Source organism: Coffea arabica, chromosome 8e (assembly GCF_036785885.1).
Source record: "Coffea arabica cultivar ET-39 chromosome 8e, Coffea Arabica ET-39 HiFi, whole genome shotgun sequence".
Taxonomy (NCBI): domain Eukaryota; kingdom Viridiplantae; phylum Streptophyta; class Magnoliopsida; order Gentianales; family Rubiaceae; genus Coffea; species Coffea arabica.
The window spans coordinates 727465-749716 of NC_092324.1; the positions used below are offsets into that span (position 1 = coordinate 727465).

The 22252-nt window shown below is 36.1% G+C and overlaps 3 protein-coding genes, 1 long non-coding RNA gene and 1 other non-coding gene across 7 annotated transcripts; 3 read left to right on the plus strand and 2 right to left on the minus strand.

The window, feature by feature from the left end:
* The first annotated feature begins 7725 nt into the window (after positions 1-7725).
* LOC113703878 (uncharacterized) lies at positions 7726-9089 on the plus strand. The gene is made up of 2 exons (XM_027225370.2): positions 7726-8173; positions 8303-9089. The coding sequence occupies exon 2, from the start codon at positions 8323-8325 to the stop codon at positions 8770-8772; it is 450 nt and encodes a 149-aa protein (XP_027081171.1). The 5' UTR covers positions 7726-8173; positions 8303-8322; the 3' UTR covers positions 8773-9089.
* Positions 9090-9773: 684 nt separating this feature from the next.
* On the minus strand, positions 9774-11129 carry LOC140012894 (uncharacterized). The gene is made up of 2 exons (XR_011819863.1): positions 10561-11129; positions 9774-10414 (listed from the first exon to the last, which is right to left on the minus strand). It is a non-coding gene; the product is annotated as an uncharacterized lncRNA (long non-coding RNA).
* Positions 11130-13356: 2227 nt separating this feature from the next.
* LOC113703664 (copper transporter 5-like) lies at positions 13357-14310 on the plus strand. The gene has a single exon (XM_027225103.2). The coding sequence runs from the start codon at positions 13713-13715 to the stop codon at positions 14178-14180; it is 468 nt and encodes a 155-aa protein (XP_027080904.2). The 5' UTR covers positions 13357-13712; the 3' UTR covers positions 14181-14310.
* A 1047-nt stretch (positions 14311-15357) lies between these two features.
* LOC113703663 (G-protein coupled receptor 1) lies at positions 15358-20074 on the minus strand. Of its 3 annotated transcripts, XM_027225102.2 has the most exons (9): positions 19505-20052; positions 18719-18750; positions 18447-18616; positions 18161-18264; positions 17958-18059; positions 17774-17830; positions 16559-16702; positions 16178-16248; positions 15358-15941 (listed from the first exon to the last, which is right to left on the minus strand). In XM_027225102.2, the coding sequence occupies exons 1-9, from the start codon at positions 19685-19687 to the stop codon at positions 15839-15841; spliced, it is 966 nt and encodes a 321-aa protein (XP_027080903.1). In that variant the 5' UTR covers positions 19688-20052; the 3' UTR covers positions 15358-15838. The 3 variants fall into 3 exon arrangements, with proteins under 3 accessions (XP_027080903.1, XP_071917422.1, XP_071917423.1); XM_072061321.1 differs by lacking the exon at positions 17958-18059 and having other exon boundaries at positions 19505-20057; XM_072061322.1 differs by lacking the exons at positions 15358-15941; positions 16178-16248 and adding an exon at positions 17121-17181 and having other exon boundaries at positions 16612-16702; positions 19505-20074.
* TRNAS-GCU (transfer RNA serine (anticodon GCU)) lies at positions 20062-20143 on the plus strand. Its single transcript has one exon. It is a non-coding gene; the product is annotated as a tRNA-Ser (tRNA).
* Positions 20144-22252: the final 2109 nt, after the last annotated feature.

Consider the following 22252-nt stretch of genomic DNA (forward strand, 5'->3'; position numbering starts at 1 on the left):
CTGGTGATAGGATTGGTTATAACCCACTACTTTTTATGTATTAAAATAAATATAAAAATCTATAACCCACTATTTGTTCTGTTCTTGGGATTTTTTTAGGGTTAAATATAGTAAACCCCTTAACTTTTCATTTACCTCCGCTTTACCCCCTCAACTTTATATTTAGTTGCACATTTGTGATTTTTTTGAAACGTGATTGTAATTTGCGAAACTCATTTGTAGGGGTGGTTATAGTAGTATGGTGACAAATATTTCTTAATTATAAAAATATAACATTGTATTAAAATAGCATACAAATGAGCATTTATCTTTAATTAAGGAGTAAAAAGAATTTAAAGTATAAATAACAAACTATAAACGGTTTATGAAGTAGATAGTGGGAATGTTTTAAATTTTAAATTTGATTGGTGATAGTGTTAGTTATAACCCACTACTTTTTATGTATTAAAATAAATACAAAAATCTAAAAAAAAGAATGAGAAAAACCATTGAGAGGGTCTCTGCTAAAAACCCCTTCTGCAATACATATAGATATAGATTTGGCAAATCACAATATTCTCCATGTGTCATTTGCAACTAAAGAAAATGTGAAAACAGAAAATTGCCCTATTTGGTAAATGAGATTATTGGGTATTTGTCCAAAATTTTACTATAACTTACTGTAGATTTTGTAGAAATCCTTTTAAGCTGATTAAAAAATTTTTTTGAGAAAAAAACCTTCATTTTTCCCCCTTTTTTTCCTTTCTTTTTTTTTCTTTTCCCCTTTCTTTCCATTCCTCTTCTTCTCCCCCACCCCATTACTCTTCTTCTCCCTCCTTTCCCACTAATCAACCTCTCTCGCCGGCATCTCTGCAGTTGACAGACGTTAGAAACATTTTTTTTCTCTCTCCTTCATGTTTTTCCTCTACTTCCCTTCTACCTCATTCCTCTTCCCTTCCCCTAGCACGACCAGAACTCCCCCTCCTCTTCTTCCCTTCTCCCCCTCTCTCTCCCCAACGCGACTAAATCTAGTTGGTCCTTCCCTTTCCCCCACCATCTCCTCTCCCTTCCCTCCCTTTCTCTCAACGCAACTAGATCTAGGAAAAAATATTGGATAACTTTAAGCAAACTCAATAAAGAATAAATATTCCAAAAACCTTGGCCAGCGACGTCTAGGATTCTTGAACATAAAGTACGGACAACTTAATGAATGCCCCATAGGGAATTAAACATTTGAATTTAACTAACATATAACCATTAAGCATAAATCAAATGGGATAATATCAAAAGCTTCGCCTTAGATTTCTGAAACTTGCACTGACCTATCCCAGGGTTTCTATAATAATGTTGACCTCCCCTAGCAGTGTTTTGGGACCTATTGTTGACCTAAGATATCATGAATTTACTTGTGTATACTAAGCCATTAAGGTTGTTAACAAATGAATTTAGGGACAAAATAAGATTAGGCTAGCAAACTCGAGAGCAACTAATTAAACTTGAACATAATGTTGTTTGTGATACTAATTTTGTCCTCGCCTTTGTGGATGCTACCCAAAATTGCGAAATATTTCTTTAGTTAATGCTCAAAAATCCTAGATTCAAAGAAATTATACTTTCAAATGATGACAATAAAAACTTCTGTTTTGAGCGAAATTTATAACAAAGTATTGTACAAATTTCATAATCTATAACATTAGTTTTTTTCTACTAAGAGAAAAGTTCAACTTTGACACTGAAGAGTGAGAATTCTTTGTTAAGGTAAATATTTTAATAAGTAGGAAAAAAATGCATTAAAAAGAGAAATATTGACCAATCAAAATCATTCATAATTGTCAGTAAAATAAGGAACAAATATAGTATTAGTATCCAATTTTCATCTACAAAATGCATATTTTGTGCAACTTTTGACGTTGAGTTTAAAGGATTTGACTCCTACTTAAATATTTTGAATTATAATAGACAATGAAGATGAAATTTATTCATGAACCATTTCTCATTCTAAGTTGGATGCAAGAGCCTCAATATAAATCTTTACTTTTTCTATTTTATTAAGATTTTAGTCTCATATTTTTGAACTTTTTGTACCACTATTCGCAAAAAATTTTTAGATTATAGTCAATATATTATGTGATTATAATTATAGGCAATGTAGTGTACATTATTCTTACTGTTGATAGTACATAATTTTAACAAAAATTACACTTTATGTGATTATAATTATAAAAGGGCTGTGTTATATGATGGCATACTATGAAATTGTATTTCTAACTTTGTACTCTTTTATCTGATTTTATTTGCAATCACGCAACAATTAATATTCTAATATTCACTATTTAATTGTTTAAGGTACTGTTGGTACATAATTAAACAGCTAATATCAACCGAGACACCCAACATGACCCCACAATTTTTGTTGTGAGAAAAAGCAAAAAGGCCATATGTGCAATAAAAATATCATCTCACTCTTCAAAATACTTTTCTAGCGCCACTTTCTCTGGCATGGGGCTGGATCTATTAGCAAAACATTAAGCTTACGGGAGGTTAGCGTAATTTTAGAAATCTTAGGAGAGGTCAGTACAAGCGTTAGAAACCTCAGGGAGGCTTCTGAAATTATCCCAAATCAAATTTATTAGAGAATAAAATAATTCAATAATATTAGAAAACATATGTAGAGTATTAAAAATCTTCTAAAATATCTCTCTTCTAGTGAGTATGGATTTAAAAAGTCAGATTAACGCACTGTTCTAGATGACCCTTTTAACATTATGCTTGTCCATGTACATTAAGCGTATCAAGATATATGGGGGCCGTTTGGAAATAAGTCATGTCGGATATCACCAGACTTACTCAGGACTGAGAATCAACTGGTATATATGTATGAGCTTATCTTTGATAATCGAAGCCACACACATATTCATATTTGTTGCTTGGTTTTCAATCTCACCAGACTTGCTGTAAGAAGATTCCTCACCAGACACATAAATGATTGCCACTTAATAGCATTTATGCTGCTCGAGACTTGCTGACCGAGCTTTAATTTCCTAAGTTGTGTAAAAATTTGGTACCATATTGTTATTTTATCTCTCAATATCAATTTATATATATGTATAATCACAAGAAGATTACAAGTTGGAACATTTACCAGTTTTTGTTCTTATTCTTATGAATTTGACTTTGAATTGTATACAACAGGCAGGCATACGAGGCCTGCAACATTTATTAGCATTTTACCAATTGACACGAGCATAAACATAAGAATTTTTTGTAATAGCCGTCAATTAAGACTAGATGATCATCTGTCCCTTAGAAGTTAGAACCTATACGCCACTTATCATTTTGAGCAATTACAAGAATTTAGACCATTTTTAGACATAAAGCATAATTGAGCCATAGTCATGATTATCAATGATCTTTGACAGTTCGCAGCCTATTGTGCAATAAATTATTGTGTATGACTCTCAAGTAAATTTGGAACTGCGCGCGATTCTTCCGAAAAATAGTTTTTTAAGGCAAATTTTGACTTGAAATACCTGTTTTGCCCTTCAGACCTTAATAAAACTACCATGACTCTTCTTGAATTTCGCTCCAAACTTGCAGAAAACGACGTTTTTTGCTTATATTATTAGTGAATGAAACTAATGAATCAAAAATCGTTTGTTTTAGGCTATTTTTTGCTTATATTATTAGGGCATTTCTTTTATTTCACTCAAAACCGCTTGTTTTAACGATTTCTGTCAATATTTCAAATTACTTCAAATCATGAGATACCGACACGTATGATTTGAAAATACAACGGACTTTTCTGTAAGATGGTTATACCACAGGGGGCTTTTAATTTTTTTTACCCAAGATCCTAAGGTCTCTACTAAGTTAATTATATAATGCCACCTTCAAGACCGTACAAGCCATTTCAAGAATTCTATATATGCTTGTTGTCTAGTTTTGATATGGTACTGATTTAAATAGATCATCCAGCGAGGGATACACCCCCGATTTATCATCCCACAAATAAAGAGGTTGTATAATCATTTACCCAAACCAGCCTCAAGTTAAAAAAGCTAACGAGAAACATTTGGAAAAGTTGACAAGAAAGACTCCTCAATTAACATGTGGCTGTTTTCTATCGTTTGGAAAAAAAAAAAAAAAATTAACATGTGGCTGTCAAGAGAAAGGCCAGTACAGAAGTAGTATCGTACACGCATGATATACGTATATACAAAGTGATAAGGACCACGGATTATCAAGGGGGTCCCTTCACAATACATTCCATTTATCTGTTCAATGAGGGATCCTCATTTTCTATCATGCAGCAGCAGTATTTATTTTTGTTGGTTTCTCCTCCTTTCTTATCCCGACTCTCGTCCATTTCTTTCTCCATGCAACTTGTTATTTCCTGAATCGAATCAAGTCGCAGTTTCAGTTCTCTGATTATTACAGTACATTAAATAGTACCCACTGCTAGAAATCATCTGTTTAAATGGAACAAAATAAATAAATTCTGCAAATTTGTGACAGTTCCATATGTTCATCATGATCTTCTCTTGCATGCATGCATGCAGTAATTAGTCTAACAAAGGAGAGACAAGCATTGATTATTGATCAAGTCCGGCCCTCTGGATGAATGAGTAGTAGTATCTGCAATTTGAGCTATGGCGCCTGCAAGGCTACTCACTAAATCATTAATTCGTGAACAGTTTGGGACCCTAAAAGATTTTGAGTCATCTGGCTCAGGGTGCAAAGTGTGGGAATTGTGGATGTCGTATTAGAGGGGAGGAACATGGTCTAATTTGTCTTTAGCTTGGGAAGAATCCAGGCGTACCTTGTCCTGGTGTCAGCTCAACCTCTCAGTGATCTTTTCAGAATGAGGAAGGTGGCCTGGATTTTCTTCAAAATGAATGATGGTTGGTGCTTTGTTCGCATGCTTGAAGACAAGTCTAATCCTAATTGTCTAGTCTTAATCCCAACTTGGGCCATCAATTTCAGTCTTAATTAGCCAGATGAACTTATGTTCTAATCTACTCTCCTCCTATTTTGATTAAGAAAGGCAACTTGGATACTTGACAAAGTTTATTGGTTGATCATAAAATGTTTAAGTCATTTACGTGCAAAATTGAACATTCAAAATACAACCCTTGAAAAAAAAAAAACACATTTCTATAAACCATATATAGAGGAATTATGTATAGCAACAAAATTCTCTACCACCAAAAAAAAAAAGAGCTCTAAATTCAAGAATACTGCTGTAAAATAAAAAATTTTTCCTTTCTTTTCCTCTCTAAAAACTTCCAAACAATAGTATACTTGTCACGTGTTAATCCAACGCGCACTCTCGAGTAGCATCTGCAATTTCCTTATAATATAGAAGGATGTTATAATAATCTTTTTCTCTTCTCTACTTATCAGACCTACACAGCTTTCTCATCCTTTCATTTCTATCCTAAACTCCCAAACTAGCCAATGGTGTTAATTTATTCCGGAAGTAAGTGCAGACCCTGTTGAGTGTTGATTGAAAGCAAGAAAGACATGCTAATTCTTCTCACATTGTCAGGTCTAAAAGTCCGGGGGGTACTAGGAAAAAGAACAGCAATATGGCTATTGGGCATATTTATCATCAAGGATGATTATGAATAAGCAAAGGTCATTAATGTGTCTGAGGATATTAGCAATGCGAGAGAGAACCAATAGCAGCCGAGCAAGAAGAAAGGGACTCTGACTCTGGTCGTGGCCGTATTGGCCGCGGTGGTGACCCACGCGTTCCGATTACCACGTGGGGGTCCTGCATGTTGGCTCCGGCGACTCGCTAAACTGTCTTGACAGCTGGCTAAGCCAGCGACGCAATTCTATCACCTGTTCCGCCCACCACATTATCAGCCTTACATCCTCGCGGTTGAGAATTCCACTTGTGCACGATTCCATGAGATGTGAAATCAGGATGGACCCTTGTAGTCTCCTTTCGATGTCACTTTTGGCAGCGTCCCTGCTCCAAGTACAAATGAGTTTGTTTGGATTTTGGATTATTCGGGATAATTTTTTTTTTAAAAAAATACTATAATACTTTATCCATGTGGAATAACTTTTTACTGATTATGGGAATTTTTTTTTTTGAAAATATATTGGGACCAATTTACTCTTATAACTAAGAGTATATTAGAAACTTTAAAAAGTGACACTGTATGTTTATACCATGCAATGTTGCTCTTTCTTCATATATTGTACAGATTTTCTCTCTATTACACCTAAATAATTATAATTATAATATTATTTTTGAAAATCAAAATCATCCGTAATATGTTTCTCCACATGTTTAACATATATACTAGTAAATTGAAATTAAATTGATTAAAATTTACCGTTACGTCAAACTTTATAACTTTTATCATAATTTCAACTCGTCTTGAACCGTCCAAAAATTGGTGCAAATTTAATAACAAAGCGTTCATAGATGAGTTTGATTTTTTAAGTGTGTTAATCTACTTGTGGAAATAAGACTATTGGCATAAATATATTATTTTGTAAAAATTTATTTGTATAGAGATAAGAAGAATAGATGCATAAATGGAAAGAAAAATAATGAAGAGGATCTCAACGCTATCATTAGGTACTTGTTAAGAGTGTTTGTTTTTTCAACAAAACTAACTATAATTTAAGAAAGTGTATAAATATAAGAGTGAAATAAATGTGACTGTGTGTATTTTTTTTGTCAAAGCAAAAAGAATATATTTATATTAGTAAACTCTCCCTCTCATGTTTCTAATATTTTGATTCAACATGTATACATAGTTGTAGTAACTCGTTGACGATCATAGCTATCATAAAAAATATATAAGGCTCTCTTATTATGTGTCTTTGTGTACACTAGATAGGTCTATATATTCTTATTTGAAAAAAAAATTAAATTCATGATGCAAAAATAAATGCAATGCAAATGGAGATAAGATCAAAGTTTTATTATGTATCCTTGTGTATACTGGATAGATCTATATATTTTTTATTTAGAAAATAATTTGAAATTACGATGCAAAAGTAAATGCAACTCAAATGAAGATAAGATCAAAGTTGAATGGTAGACCTTATTCTCTTGTTTTTTGTGTACTTGTATGAAAGCTAAAATTAGGATTGTTTTCCTTTAAAAATTGCAAATCGTAAAAACGACAGACTGAAAGTATAATATACTTTTTATACTAGCAGTTTTGGATATATATATATATATATTATACGTGCATGATTTAAATTTTAAATTTGAATTTATATCATATAATGTAATTTAAATTTGTTAGTATAAAAAAAAATACGATGATAGTGTATAAAAAAGTTATTAAAAAATATACTATAAGAATCTAATGTTTGTAAGTAAAAAAGTAATTAAAAAGTGCGTCAAAAGGATATTCAAAAATATTTCCTTGAAGGTCCAAACTTCATCGATTTATTTGGATAGTTGAAACAATTTGACATGACAGGACCGTTCATTCTGCAGATAACCATAGCTGTCCAAAGAATTTAATCACCGCCTAAGAAAGACACCTGTAACTTTCGACCATCACAGATCAAAAATTTTACAACGATGAAGATATGCAGTGCTGATTGCCCAAGAGCAGCAAGGCACACGTGTTCCATAGAGCACTGAATAATAGCCCTCCCAGACAGGTCGTGAAAAATCTGACGTGCACAAATTTACTGTGGGCCTCAGTACCGCCAATGATTGGGGTCGCATCTTTTTGTCTATACATTGCCTCCTACGTAGGATAAAAAGAACCGCCCACCACAATACCTTTGGCTCAGAATCCCATCTGAAAACTCAATCTCCCCTCTGATCTCTCTTGCTCATCAGGGAAGGAAAAAAGGAAGATGAAGAAGAATTCAGATTCTTGAACCTTCTCTTCGTCTCCTTCCAAACAATCCCTCGACGAGAATTAACCAATTCCCCCCACTTTCAAGTGTGAAATATCCAATCTCAAAGAGCCAAACAAGGCTCTGAAATGTATATGGTATTCAAGCTCTTGATCATCGGTGGTGAGATTGTAGAAGAAGAAGGAGAGTGGGAGAAAGAAAGATAGAATCTTCCTTTCAGAGATTCAATTTTAGGAAAAAAAAAAAAACCCTCAGATTTGTCAGCTTAAAAAAACCTGCCAAACTCACAATAATATCTCATCCCCAATTTCCCTCGTTTGTTTATCTGCGGGATTCAAGCCTCAAGGTAAGCTCCTTGGTATAATAGTCTATCGATTACCATTATTTAATGTTTTACAATTCGTTAGAAAGTTTTGAAATTTAAATGGGATTCCTTTTTTAATTTTGATTTTTGTTATATAAATTTGGATGCAAGATCGGGAAAGTATCCCGAAAATGACTGCAATTGATACTCAAACATCCCCTGAAGCCAGCAGCTTGAACATGACAAAGATGTCATCATCAAGCAGCAGCAGCAGCAGCCCTAATAGTGATTTGGAGTTTGCCAAATGCGAGTGCTGCGGATTGACTGAGGAATGTACCGAGGCATACATCAAAAGGGTCCGTGAGAGGTTTCAGGGGCGCTGGATTTGTGGGCTGTGTGCTGAGGCAGTCAAGGACGAGGTGGTCAGATCCCAGAGGAGAACTGGAGATGAAGAAGAAGCCCTGAATTCCCACATGAGTTTCTGCAAGAAGTTCAGATCCTTGCGGCCACCCCCCAATCCAACTCATGATCAACTCATCTCTGCTGTCAAGCAGCTTCTGTTGAGGAGCTTGGATTCTCCTTCCCCCAAAAAGGAAGCTTTGGTTCGATCAAGAAGTTGTTTTTCAGCTCTGGATCGTTGAGAAACTCCAGTACTACTTTATACAAGTCAATTAGTCTTGATTCTCGATCTTAAAATAATTGAGACAAGGTTGCTTCAGTAGTTATTGATGATGCAGAATAAGTTAGCGGAAGTTCAGGAATTAGACTATCAGCAATTCAGCATTGGTAGTTTTTCAGTTGTCCGATATTAATGAATAATGGCATGTTTAGTAATGTTAATAATCATTAGGTGACTGCAGTTCACCTGTCAAAAACTGTTGCATTGCCTACGTACTTGTTAAAGATGTGTTCAAACCTTTATGAAAATTTCATTCAAGACTTTAGTTTTGCATAGTAATTCTCATCTTCCTGAATGTCTCCAATCTCATTCGCTCTGTGTATCCTATTAATTCTGTTCAAGATTGCTTTTGCAGTCCCTATTGGATAAGCCGATAAGGACGAGACTGTGGTTTTGCAGCTTTTGCCTTTGTCACACACGTAGTAATATTTGCTTTTCATAATCATAAAGAAATGTTGACAGATTCATCAGAAGAAGTAATATTCTTGTTGGCTTCCTTTGGGGAACAGTACTTTCTGTGGCAATGCTTAAAAGGTAATTTTGGGGGCCAGGTGGTGCATAGAAGAATATGCTTGGAATTAAGCAGCCATTTACTAGTGCTGAGATGACAGTCAATGGATTTGCAGTAGGGTTTTCTCAAGTCTGTATTTTCTGCTTAGCACCTCAAGAATCTGCTCTAGGAGAAGACACATGAACCATACTATTAAATGCAATTGCCACTGATTTGCTTGAACAAAGTTGGTGAAAATGACCAGAGTTAATGAATCTCAGGGTAAATATCTTACCGATGGTTGTGGGATGGGACAGAAGAAGATTAATGCACATCTTGTACTCCCCTTTGGTGGTCCTCTTCCTCTTAAAAAAACATGCAACAATTTTCTAGTTGTAAGTAAATTTAACAAAATGTTCTTCTCAAGAGCAAAGATTCCATGTCAAGCTCTAAAGTGGTTGGAGTACAGTTCGTTTCATCTTTGTTTTCACTTTTTTCCTTCAAATATGAAGCTTAAAACAAGAATTTTCGTCAACTCTCTGATATGCTCTTAAAAGATCATGATTGGTTTACGCAATTTTTTGTAATATCAAAACAACCATTAGCATAATCTGAGCATATGATTAGCAAACCAACTCTCAACAAACCAGTAGAATATACAGTTCAGTTGAAGTGGCTTTTGTCTGCTAGATTTGGTGGAAATGTGGTGCAATGGCATATTCAACGAGAGTATGAAAAAGATCTCATACTCAGTTAACTGCTTTAATAAAATATGCCCACCAAACTAAGGCGAAGGGAATTCAATTATTGCATGCTCTTCAGCCCTTCCTTCCTTCCTTCCTTCTTCCTCTTCTTCTTCTTCTTCTTTCTTTCCTCCAAGCCTCCACAGTCCACTTTGTTTTTGTTATTGATTACGTATGGAGAGTTAGTTGATGGTCCACCCACCCACCAAATAATTGCCAAAGCAAATGTTTTTTTTTTTTTGATAAGAGGTCCAAGAGCAAAAACCTGCATTAAGTTATTGCAGCTTATGTGGACGCTTAGCCATCTCAATCTGAAATTCTCTGCAATAAAATTACTATAACTATTTTGCCATCCGAGCCCTCCCAGAGTCCTGAAACAAAAACAACTATGTCAAACCTAACAAAAAGAGCAAAAAAAACATTACAAAAAAATCAGATCATCACAACTGATAAGGCCTTTATAACAATAGAAAAGTAAAACAAGTCACTATCCACACTATGCCCAGAAAAAACTTACTACATAAGAAAAACAGATTTGATGGTGAGAGGACAGACCCGACAAAATGAAGCAGTGCATAAACAATTTGCAAGAAACTTCAAGAAGTGCTCAAACTGGTTATTATATAATACTCGAAAGGTAAGTATTATCAGTCCACATAATAATATAAGTTGGACTGGTTAAGTGCATGGCTTTTGAGAGATAAAGAAGAACTTATCATGTCTACTTGGCATAGCAATCCACCACTACAGGAAAGAAGAAAAAGACAGAGAGCTCATTTCTTGTTGCCCCTTCGAATGAGCGAGACAAAGAGAGGAATCCAGAAAATTGGGCTAACATCAGATTTCCCCAAAGTATTTTAACATCCACAGAATATAATGTTTGGCAGCTTTTATGTGAATCCAATCTCTCTTTAGGGTCAAGAGAAACTTGTTTAATTACTACCCTACGAGAAATGAATGCTTGAATTTAGACAATACTGCTGTCGAGATAAGCTATAAATTGACAATTTCGAGATATTTGAAACGTGCAATATCAAGCACTGATATGGCCGAACAAACTGGAAATAACACTCTATCACAGGCCTGTAGTTTAACTGTGAAGGACTGGATAGGGAGGCTGAGTAAGCAAGTCACTATCTGTTGTATTTTTGGACTTTGATCCATTTTTCTTTCTTTTCCACAGATTTGTCTGCTTACGTGAGGAGGAGGAGAAGTGTAGTACCGTGACTATGTTGTATATCGCTGGCCATTTTCAGGCCTGTACTGCATTTCTTGCTGTTGTTTTTAGGAGTCTTTGCTGTTCTGACCACATTCAGAAATAACCCCACCAAAAAAAAAAGGAAGAAAATGGACAAAATTGAGTTATTTCGGTGCTGATTAATTTGAAATCTTTGCATGAAATGCACCGCAAATAATGCTAAGAAAAACTTGTCAAGCAGTACTTAGTCTTTTCCACTTTCTTACTACCTTTTTCTGTTCCCCCACATTTAGAATGGTGTACTTTAGATACCTAAAATATTATTAGTATTCAAATGCAACGTTTTAGTTCAGATTTTTTATTTCTGCTCACTTTTCACCTAAAATACTCATGCCTAAGCCACAACTCGCATGTTAATGAATTAGGTGACGGAAATGATGGAACACTCTACTTTCTTGCAGGAAGAAAGCCATTTATTTATCACATGATCCTGTCCCCTCCCTGCTGCTTGTGAACTCGGTCGTACCTAGGAGTCTGGGACTAGAAACAAACGAGGTGAGTCAAGTCTGAGTTTTGATCCAATTAAGCCAAATCTCGATTTAATTTTACTAAATTTGAGCTCGATGAGCTCTCAACTTAAAGCTCAAACTCGAGTTTGACCTCAAATTCGAGTCGAGCGGAGTCAAGTTTGAGTTTAAAAAAATAGAAAACAATTTTTTTATTTTTTATTTTTAAAAAATAAATAAAAAAGTAATTTTTCTTAACAAATAATAAAATATTGCGCAAGCTAGCTAACAAGTTGAATATCTTTGAACTTGAATTCAAACTCAACCTCAACTCGAATTGCTCGCGATCGGCTCGCGAGCAACTCGACTAGTATGCAACTCTAGTCGTACTCCAAAAAAAAAAAAAAAAATTGCTCGTGAACTCGGTAAAAATAAATAAATAAATACAAAATGAGACAGCTCTCATAATGGGAGCGGTCCTCTCAGGGATAGAGAGGAATAAAAAATAAAAAAGAATTAATCTTTTTAATACTGACAGTGTATACAATATCAATTTTAGATGAATCACAATCGTGCAAATTTGGAATTTGAAATTTAAATTTTGCACGCATATCATGGATCCAACAGTAATAGTGTATATATTGTTAGTGTATATTAAATTTACTCAATAAAAAGAGTGTAGAAATGTAAACAAAAAACGTGAGGTCATTGAGCAAACCAAAAAACAAGGATAAAAGAAGGATTAATTTATATGACATTGCACGCATACTATCACGATTAAATGCAGAATTATATGTAAAATTTAAATTCAGATTTAAATATAACCCTGATAGTATGTGTACTATCATTGGTGGATTTTAAATCTAATCATAATAGTAATGTATATATTGACAAATTTAAATGTGATAGTGTATACATTTTCAGTGTATATAAATTAACTCATAAAAAAAACCTTGGAAAAGCAAGATTATCAATCACCATGGATGGATGGACATGAGGTAAGGCCTAAAGTTTTTCTTTTCTAAAGAAAAAAAAAAAGAAAAAGAGATATAGGTGGAGATTCTAAAGATGAAGAATCTGAGTTTCCTTTCAATTAAAGCATGAAAAATGAAAAAGAAAATTTGCACATGTTCAAAGTATACATATTTGGTTATCATGATTGACCATTTCCTTTATTTTTGGCAGAACAATGCTAATACATGTACACAGGATTAAGGATTAGGTGGATGAATCAGTAATGATTTCAAACTATGTCATCAAATGTCTAACTGTATGGTAAATATATGTATAGGTTTATTTGCATATCCTATCCAATCTTCTATAAAATTTATCTTGGTTATAGAATAAATAAGATTCTCAGTCATCTTTTTATATTTTTTGTTAAAAATATTACATCATATAACAAAAAAAAAAAAAAATCCTCTACACAAACACTTTTTTTTTTTTTTGCTACAAAAATAATAAAGAACTCGTATTCTTTTATGGACGAGTATTCAAGTACTCAATCCTTAACTTAGGGAAAAAAGCAAAAAAAAAAAAAAAAAAGGTGTCTAAAGACAATTGAAGGCTCAAGAGTGTAGTACAAGTCAAATTCTGATGAAAGCAAACGTAGCACAAAAGCACAAGGCACCCTTGTGTCTCTTTGTACTCAAATTATTCCCTAATCCATCAGCGGCAACTGACTTTTTCATCTTCTTGCAACAAATCCAATTCTGCCAAAGCCAAGGGCCAAGCAACAGGCCAAAACCATCCTCCCACCAACCATTCAACCCTTCAACCAATCCAAACAAAAAACAAAAACAAAAACAGACATATATACCAAAGTCCCTTGAACCGCATCAATCAATCCTTGGATCCTCATCCCTCATCAGATCAGATTATCTATCTAGTTCCAGACTAGTGGATAATCGATCAGAGTCTTCAAATCAAGCAAACTTCTTCAGAAAAACCAACAAGAAAATCAAGATGATGCACATGACCTTTTACTGGGGTAAAAAGGTGACCCTTTTGTTCGATTTCTGGAAAACCGATTCTTGGACCAGCTATGCATTCACCTTATTGGCCTGCCTAATTGTCTCGATCTTCTACCAATACATGGAAGACCGTCGCCTTCGGTTCAAGCTTCTCTCCACCAACAAAACAACCGTCGCCCCGCCTCCTCAAGATGGTTTTGCTGCCAATTCAACCACCACCCCTCTTCTCTACTCCAAGCTTTTGACCCCTAATGCCGGGAAACTAAGCGTTGCAAGATTTGCTGGGGCTGTTTTGTTTGGAGTCAACTCTGCCATCGGATATCTCTTGATGCTGGCCATCATGTCCTTCAATGGAGGGGTGTTTGTCGCCGTTGTTGTAGGTCTGGCTTTGGGCTATTTGCTTTTCAGGGCTTCTGATGAGGGCCTGGTCGTTGTAGATAATCCTTGCGCTTGTGCTTGAGCTTTACTCTTGCAGTTCCTATTGAATCTCTACTGATCCTATTTTATGTTTGTGTCCTGTAAATCTTAAATCAAGAAAAGGTCAATCTTCTATGGTTGTTTCAACTATATGCACAGTTTTTTTCTCTTCATTTCCTGGATTGTTTAGCTGATTTTCTGATTAGATCTGTTTTTTTAATTTTATTTTCTGACCTGATCTGTGTTTCCTATTATTCGGTTATGAACCCTTTTTTTTACTGTTCTTGATCGTTTTGGTAAGAATGGAAGGCTGATCTTCTTTGCTGTGACGGGCGAAATCTGAAGCTTGTTGGTTCAACAAAGACAGGACAAGGGATTTGCTGGCTCATTCAGAGCCAAATATTGACGTCCCACCCAGTCTTGACACGTTTGGGGAAATCACAAAATGCACAGTAGTAGTGATAGCTTCTCGTGAATTAGATCAGGTATTGGGGACCATACATGGAAGGATATTTCTGTTTAAGCTTTTGCGTTGTCAACTGGAATGGAATGTAGCAGTTATTGCAAAGTCCAAATATTTTCTTCCATCCTCATCTCGCTTTTGCGTGGAAAAAAAGCTAGCAACTAATAAACTAAACAAGTTCTTCCGAGTTCTGATCTGACACATGCCTTGATTTTTGCACAGAAGCTTCACAAACACCTAATTGGTTTTCTTAAACAATGTGGTACCCATAACCATTTAGCCGTTGACTTGCTCTCTCATTCTGGTTGAGACAGGAGAACTTAATAGATAATTAGCTTGACAACTCATTCTAACAAATTAGGTACTAGTAGGTATAGCAAATAGAATACCGATTTGGGACGGTCCAGAAGCTGCACAATCCAGACAGAAAAGCCTTTACGTCAGTTTCTAAAGACCCGTCGAGGATCAGGCCAGGCTAATTAACAAAAGAAGGAACAGGGTGATTCCTCCAAGCGTAAGATAAGGGGACAGGATGATGCCACCAAGCATAAAATATTTGTGCAGAAGATACGTCCATGTGCAGGAATTCTGGCCTAGAATAGATTTACACCACGGAGACCGGCAGAAGCATCATTGACCAGTTGTTGCACCGATTAAAAAATATACAAGTTGTTCATGCAGGGTAGGATACAGTACAGACACCACACGGAAAATAACATTGGAGGAAGCTGAATGGACATATGACCCAAAACCAAAATGGTGTAAACAAACTCAATCAATTAGGAGTTTAAAAATTCCATAATCACCAGTTACTGCACGCAAGAAAGAATGATCAATTTAATCTTCTGAGCACAAGTTAGACTTTAAAAAAATCTATAACCCAATCTTAACAGCTATCACAGTAATGCATTCCCAAGTTCCCCCAAATCCAAAGTGATGCAACGTTTGTCTATATGTCTGAGTCCATCCACTGGTATCTTCTACTTGGTACCCTCCATGTAGGCCAGATTGAATATGAGCATCGGCAGTGGAAATTTGCAGCAAAATAGACTAGAAGAAGGCCAACCAGAGAAAAAAGAACTGCCCCTCCTTCCATGACGAGAGTGAACCAGAATGCTTCAGATAATCTGTACGCTGTAGCTGTTTTGAAATACAACTAACCCCAGTGGAACTTGTAGGTGTTTCACTTAGCAGAGACAACCTCATCCAGCTAAATGTACAAGAAAATCATGTAATTGCTATTGCTGGTCCTGAATTTTTAAGGATACTAATTCACTTTCCTGTTGCTGACCTCTTGACCTCAAACTTTTTGGAAACCATTTTCTCAGCCGTTCTGGCAACCTGGAAGAAACTAACCAATCACAATGCCATACAGAGATAGAAGTATTTCTTAAGTAATAACATGAGACAGCCAAGCGGTAATAAAGCTGTCTTCACTAAACATCATGAAAAGGAAAGGAAATATGTCAATGCAGAACTAGGAAAAAGACAGCCAATAGTAGATAGAAGAACACTTGCTCTTACGAACTCTGGCAGTCAAAATAGAATCAGAATGTACAGGTGAAATCAGCACTTACAGATCCATTCTTTCATATATTGCCCTGCGTACTGAAGAGTTAAGGCCATATGCAATTGAGTTGAACAGACCCTGCAAAATGGTTTAACAAATAATTGAATCCAAATTATTGAAATAAACCTGTGTGCAGCACGATGATATGATAGTTTGACTAATAAATACTGGTAAAGCTGTACTAGGCAAGGTTCCCATCTTCTAGAACTACACATCAAGAATGTCTACCAAAACCTGACCCATGCAACATAAGCACATTAGGTACATGATGCATGACTAAACCAACACAAACAATTATCATGAGAGCAAACAACACATTCTTTTAAAATAATAGATCGACAAAGTAACAAGGAACATCAAATGAAAAGCTATCGAGGTAGAGATTTACCATGAGTGCAGCCATTCCTACATCAAGAAGAGAAAGCCAAAATATCTTGTGTCCTGGTTCAATAAAATCGTGGATGCGGTTGATTGTGCCAAAGAACCATGATCCTATTAGAATGAGAGGATAATAGCCCCAGCGGTTCAGTACCTGCACAGGACAGGGAAAGGAGAAGAAATAAAGGAGTCAAGAGAAGAAATGACCAGTTCTGAACTATTCCGCATCTGTGCAACATGTTGCTTCACAAAGTCAACTTAACAATTATCTCCACGCTTACAATTTGCATTCACACAGAATGAAGAAATGCTATGTAGTTTTTAATGCTCAGGATGGTTCAGGATTCCACAAATCTGCAACTTGTTCTGATCAATCAAATATCACCATTGCATTAATAACACTCACCTCCCTTGAGGTTAGGCCAAATTACAAGTCACATACTTGGGTTTGGCCAAACTATAAAAGATCCCTCAAACTCATGACTTCATATCGAACACCCCTGTGTTTGGCAACACATATTGACCTCCTAAAAGTGATGATGTCAGCAAAAATTTTAGAATATATATGATACCTATCATATCCCTAACCTTCCTCCTCTTCTTGCAAAACCCCACACAAGCACAAGCCTTGTCCTGCACTAAAATCCCAAAATAGATTTAGCTTGATCCTTAAATGAAGGAAGGTATATGTAATTAGCCCAAATTGAATTAAATCTCTTAAAGCCATTATGCTTGACAAGGGGTTTCTGTCTCCAGTGACACAGTCAACCAGCTTGGTTTGTATGTGTGGTTTTTTTTTTTTTTTTGGGTTGGGGGTTGGGGGGGGATTTTGAACTGGAAAGCATACAAATCAAATACTATTCGAGTTTATAAAAGACAGGAGAAAAAGGAACAAGCTGGAGGAAGTTTGAGTATTAGGTAGCTTCACTGCAAGAGAATTAGCAAAGGAATGAAGAAAACATGAACTGGACATAATTCATTTATAAATAGGCAAAGAAGACTGAACCAAGGGCATCAGCACCATATGGGGTTGCAATGATGGACTCACTAGAAACAATAACCTCTGTGCACAAGTGTCATTGACATAAAGGAAGACACAAGTTTTAGTTGACTCATCGGCAATAATGACTACAACCAAATATTTCCGCTTTTATGACATCATTAAGAACAAAAAAAAAAAATATTGTGTATGCTTCAAAGAATGATCAAAGGAAATGCAGGCTACCTTTACATCTGGCCGTGAATCAAACTGGAATATCCTCTCCGACATGCCAGCTGCCATCTGAAACACCAAAGATCACATTACTACAAGCTTGACTGTTAAAATGCCACTTTTGAATATCCAATGCCTAAACCCCCAAAGAAAAACAAATGCTGAGCAAAAGAAAAGATCTGAACTGGTCACTTACACGGGTTGCATTTTTTAACATGCGTATTACTTGGAAATAGGTGACAGCATTAAAAAGAATTGCACCCCAAAGAGGAGCATAAAATGTTATAAAGTGAACCACCTGCAGATTGAAGTAAAAATTTGAGAATAAGTACTCAAATGAACCAAAATGCAGAGCATTGAAATTGCAGACAAACTTGATACCACAAAAATCATACTTGCCTTCCCTGTACGTCCTGTTTGGGCCCAGCACCATGCTCCTATACGACTTATATGCCCATGGTCATTGCTGATAGAGCGTATTACAGTCACAACTCCTGAAGTTCCTGTTAAAGTCATCCAAGTTAGCTACCGCATAGACCAGAAGTATGAAAATGTCATGCAGTAAGCACTAAGGTAGACATCATGGTGGCTAAACATTAGGACAAAGAAACTTCTGCATTCCAGAAGAACCATTCTGATGAATGCTTTGAAAGAAGCAAACTCATTCTTAAATTTAACATCATACCCCAAACATACAAATGAAACATGGGCTCTAAATCTTCCACATCTGTTTTATGTCTAACAACGGTTCGATGAAGTGTAAAAGCAATTGTTGTTGTCCACAAAAAAGAAGCCACACAAAAGAAATGTGTGGTATAGCCTTGAGCATAACAGAAAAATCCCTTTGATGGATCCCTGCAGAACCAGAGAAATCGATTATCACATATATAAAACTTATAAGAAAGAAATGAAATCAGAATCTGATTAAACTTGACCCCCACGTGGCATCTTCCATACCCTATTATGCTGAAGAAACTACACAGCATGTCCTGCAACCAAAAAAGAACGCAAATAGATGGTCATACTCCTCCTATTATGGGCAGAATAATTGAACAGACTACTAAACATTTGAATTGGAAGAATAACAAGGAAAAACAATAGAACAGCTGAAGGTTGACATAACTATTACCCTTTCACCAAATAATTATTACCGCTCATGCAATCATGAACACCCAACAACAGTCTTCACTCACTCTAGACGCCAAATTGACAATATGGATCACATCTAACACGTGCAATTGCGAAGATCTCACTGTTTTGGCAAGTTTAACAATATATATGGCGTCATCGACGGCTTCATCATGGAGCCTTAATAAGCAGAAAATGAAATCACCATATGCACATGAAAAACAACACCAAAGAGAACTTCGAATGACTAAACTTAAGGCTGTGTTTGATTCTCTCTCACAGAACCGAATAGCTTGATTCCAATAGTCTACAATTATTGTGTCTTAAACGGAGCCGGACATTACGATTCCAAAAGTCACATTTTTCATCATCAACAATTCCAATTCAGGTCTGATTTTACAGTTAATTGTCTAACCAAATTTCCATCTTTCTAGCAGGATAAATCAAATTAATGAAAATGGTCCAACTAAATATAAAACCCTAACATTTGAGACCTTTCGAGGAATAAGTACAGAGAAAGCTTAAGCGTTTAGGAAATTCAACACAAAATGTGACGAATGCTAAGTACTATATGTTGAGGTAGTTATTAGTATCAGGAAGCTGAATAATGCTTACGGAGAGGGCGAGGAAGAAGACGAGTTTGAAGGAGAACTTGCGGAGCTCTTTGAAGAGCAAATAGCAGAGCACTATGAATCCGGAACCGATAAATGAGAAGGTGGAGGCTCCGGTGTTGACCGCCGTCAGTATTCGCCGATCACTCGCCGACAGATTCCCCATTACTGCCTGCACCGTCGCCATTCCCCAATCCCCGCCTTTTTCAATGACTTTCAGTAATATTCCGGCTAGTGTTTCACTTGATTCGATTTCTACTCCCAAAACAATTTTAACATCTCTTGTTAAAATTCACCATAAACGGCGTACTATTTCTAGTATTTCACTTGATTCGATTTTCTATTTCACCATAAACGGCGTATTATTTTCTGCTGCAGTAACTAATCACAGCTAATAGAGTTGCCGGTTTTGAGGTGTCTTCTGGGATAAAGGTTAATAAGCAAAAGTTTCGCCGTTTCGATAAAAAACCTAATCACAGCTAATAGTGGGAATCTAATTTAGTCCTTTGCGTTTGCGTACTCTTCAGTTCCAGTTTCCTTAATCGTTTTCCACAGCAACATGTCGCTTTGGCCGAGTGGTTAAGGCGTGTGCCTGCTAAGTACATGGGGTTTCCCCGCGAGAGTTCGAATCTCTCAGGCGACGTATTTCCTTTTATTTTTTACTTCTTTTTTATAAATGCACAAGCAGATTTGTTTCGCAAGATCTTTTAAATTTCTTTTTTAAATGTACAAGCGGATTTTATTTGGCAACGTATTATAGGCAAGTTTTAATATTGGCCCAGAGGGATTAATATGTTACTGTTGAAAGAGCAGAACTTTTAAAACTTGAGCTCAACTTAATTAACTATAGGGTCTAGATTTTTTGGATTCAAGCTCGATTAAAGAAAGGCTTTCGGTAAATTTTAATATCTCTTTTAACAATAAAAGTAACTTTTCAAAATAAAGATTAAAACAAATATATGAATATACTACTCGATCAAACTCGCAAAGTAATCGAGGTACTTGTTTTTATACTTGTACTTAGCTGGGGGAGGGTTGGATTGGGTGGTACGAGGGAAGGGAGTGTAAGTGAGAGGTTTTGGGTTCGAATCCTCCTGCTCACACTTAAAAAAAAAAAATACTCGTACTTAGCTTGAATTTTTTATCCAATAACACTTAAACTTGACTCGAACTTATTCAACATCAAATCTATATCCAACGGTTGACTACCATGATTATGTCCCAGTTGAGCTCTCTCCCAAACACAAGAAATATTTCAATGCATGTAAAACAATTCAGGACCTTCGGGCGTTGTAAATAGTATATAAGATCTAATAGAAAGCTGGATGCGCCTAAGCCCTTGTCTATTGATACTTGTATCTGCTGATCTTTCGAGGCATTTGGAGCCAGGAGAAGTCTACTTAATCTCACCTTTCTTCCTGGATACCAATGGCCACAGCTGTAACTTGGACCAATCTACCATCTATGTGCATTGACAGACAAAGGACCTGTTTGGTTGGTCCATGTTTGGAACCTGAGTTTTTTAGAAGTTTGTATAAAACTTTACCGTAGTGTACTGTAGAAGTTTTTGAAAAAAAATTTTTAAGATGAAAAACTTTTTTTTTCTTTTCTTTCCTCTTCCTCTTCTTTTTCTTCTTCCTTCCCCCTGGCCCTTCCCTCCCCCGTTACCTCTGCCTCCGACGAACCAGCAGCCTTGTTCAAAAAAAATTTTTCTTTTTTTCTTTTTTTCTTCCCCTCTTCTCCCTCTCTGCTCCCCTCTCTCCCTCTACTCCCCTTCACCTTCCCCCTCTCCCTCTCGAAGTCAGAGAACCAGCAGCCATGGCATGCACAATTTTTTTTTTTTTTGCTTTTTCTCTCCCCATCTTCTCCATCTCCCTTTTTGTGCAATGGGTTATTAGATTGGGTTCGGGACTGTCGGCGAAAGTTAGTTGCCACGGGTTGCGTCGGCAGTCGTGGCTGCTGTGGGTTGCGAGGGAGAGATAATGGAGGAAGCGGCGGGTGGCACGCGGCGAGGGTTGGACAGCGAGCGTTGGTGGCCGAGGGTTGGCGGCGACTGTTCAACGTTGGTGGGGAGGGTGGCCAGGGAGGGGAGGGGGAGAGGGGAGGGAAGGAGAGGAAGAGGGGAGAAGATGGGGAGAGGGGAGGGAAGGAGAGGGAGAGGGAGAAAGGAAGGAAAAAAAAAAAGAGAAATGCCGGCACCGGAATAGGTGGCGGCGGCAATGGCTGGCGATGATGGTGTGGTGGATTGGGGTGAGGGAGAAAGAAGAAGAAAAGAGGAAGTTTTTTGTGTATTAGATATTTTGAAATGTGTAGGTTAAAAAATTTGATAAGTTTTTTTGGATTCCTATAACAAAAGTTGTTAAAAAACTAATAGCTAAAAAACTTGGTGAAAAACTAGGCTTCCAAACAGGCCTTTCTGGCCAAGACAACTTGTTACAAGTTTTTTAATACCTTTAACTACTGTAACTTGAAAAAAACTTCTCAAAAATTTTAAACTATATATTTCAAAATATCCAAAAATTTACACACTTCAAAATTTTTTCTTACAATTTCTTCTGCAGTAAGTTACAGTAAAATTTTAAACAAACACTCAAAAAACTTATTTGCCAAACGGGCCTAAGTTTCTCAAAGCATGATTGATTCAGTACCCTTACACATTATGTGTTTGACACTGTGGCCAATTTTATAGTTGTAGACAATGAAATTTTAATTAAATTCTAAAAATTACCATTGGTCTATTAAAATATTTTTG

Excerpts from the sequence above, each read along its gene's own strand:
- LOC113703878 (XM_027225370.2), top strand. The coding sequence starts at position 8,323 with ATGACTGCAATTGATACTCAAACATCCCCTGAAGCCAGCAGCTTGAAC.
- LOC113703664 (XM_027225103.2), top strand. The coding sequence starts at position 13,713 with ATGATGCACATGACCTTTTACTGGGGTAAAAAGGTGACCCTTTTGTTC.
- LOC113703663 (XM_027225102.2), bottom strand. The coding sequence starts at position 19,687 with ATGGCGACGGTGCAGGCAGTAATGGGGAATCTGTCGGCGAGTGATCGG. Across the intron at positions 18,060-18,160 it reads AAACAGGACGTACAGGGAAG|GTGGTTCACTTTATAACATT; the intron begins GCAAGTATGATT and ends TTCAATCTGCAG. Across the intron at positions 16,703-17,773 it reads ATTCACGGCCAGATGTAAAG|GTACTGAACCGCTGGGGCTA; the intron begins GTAGCCTGCATT and ends TGTCCTGTGCAG.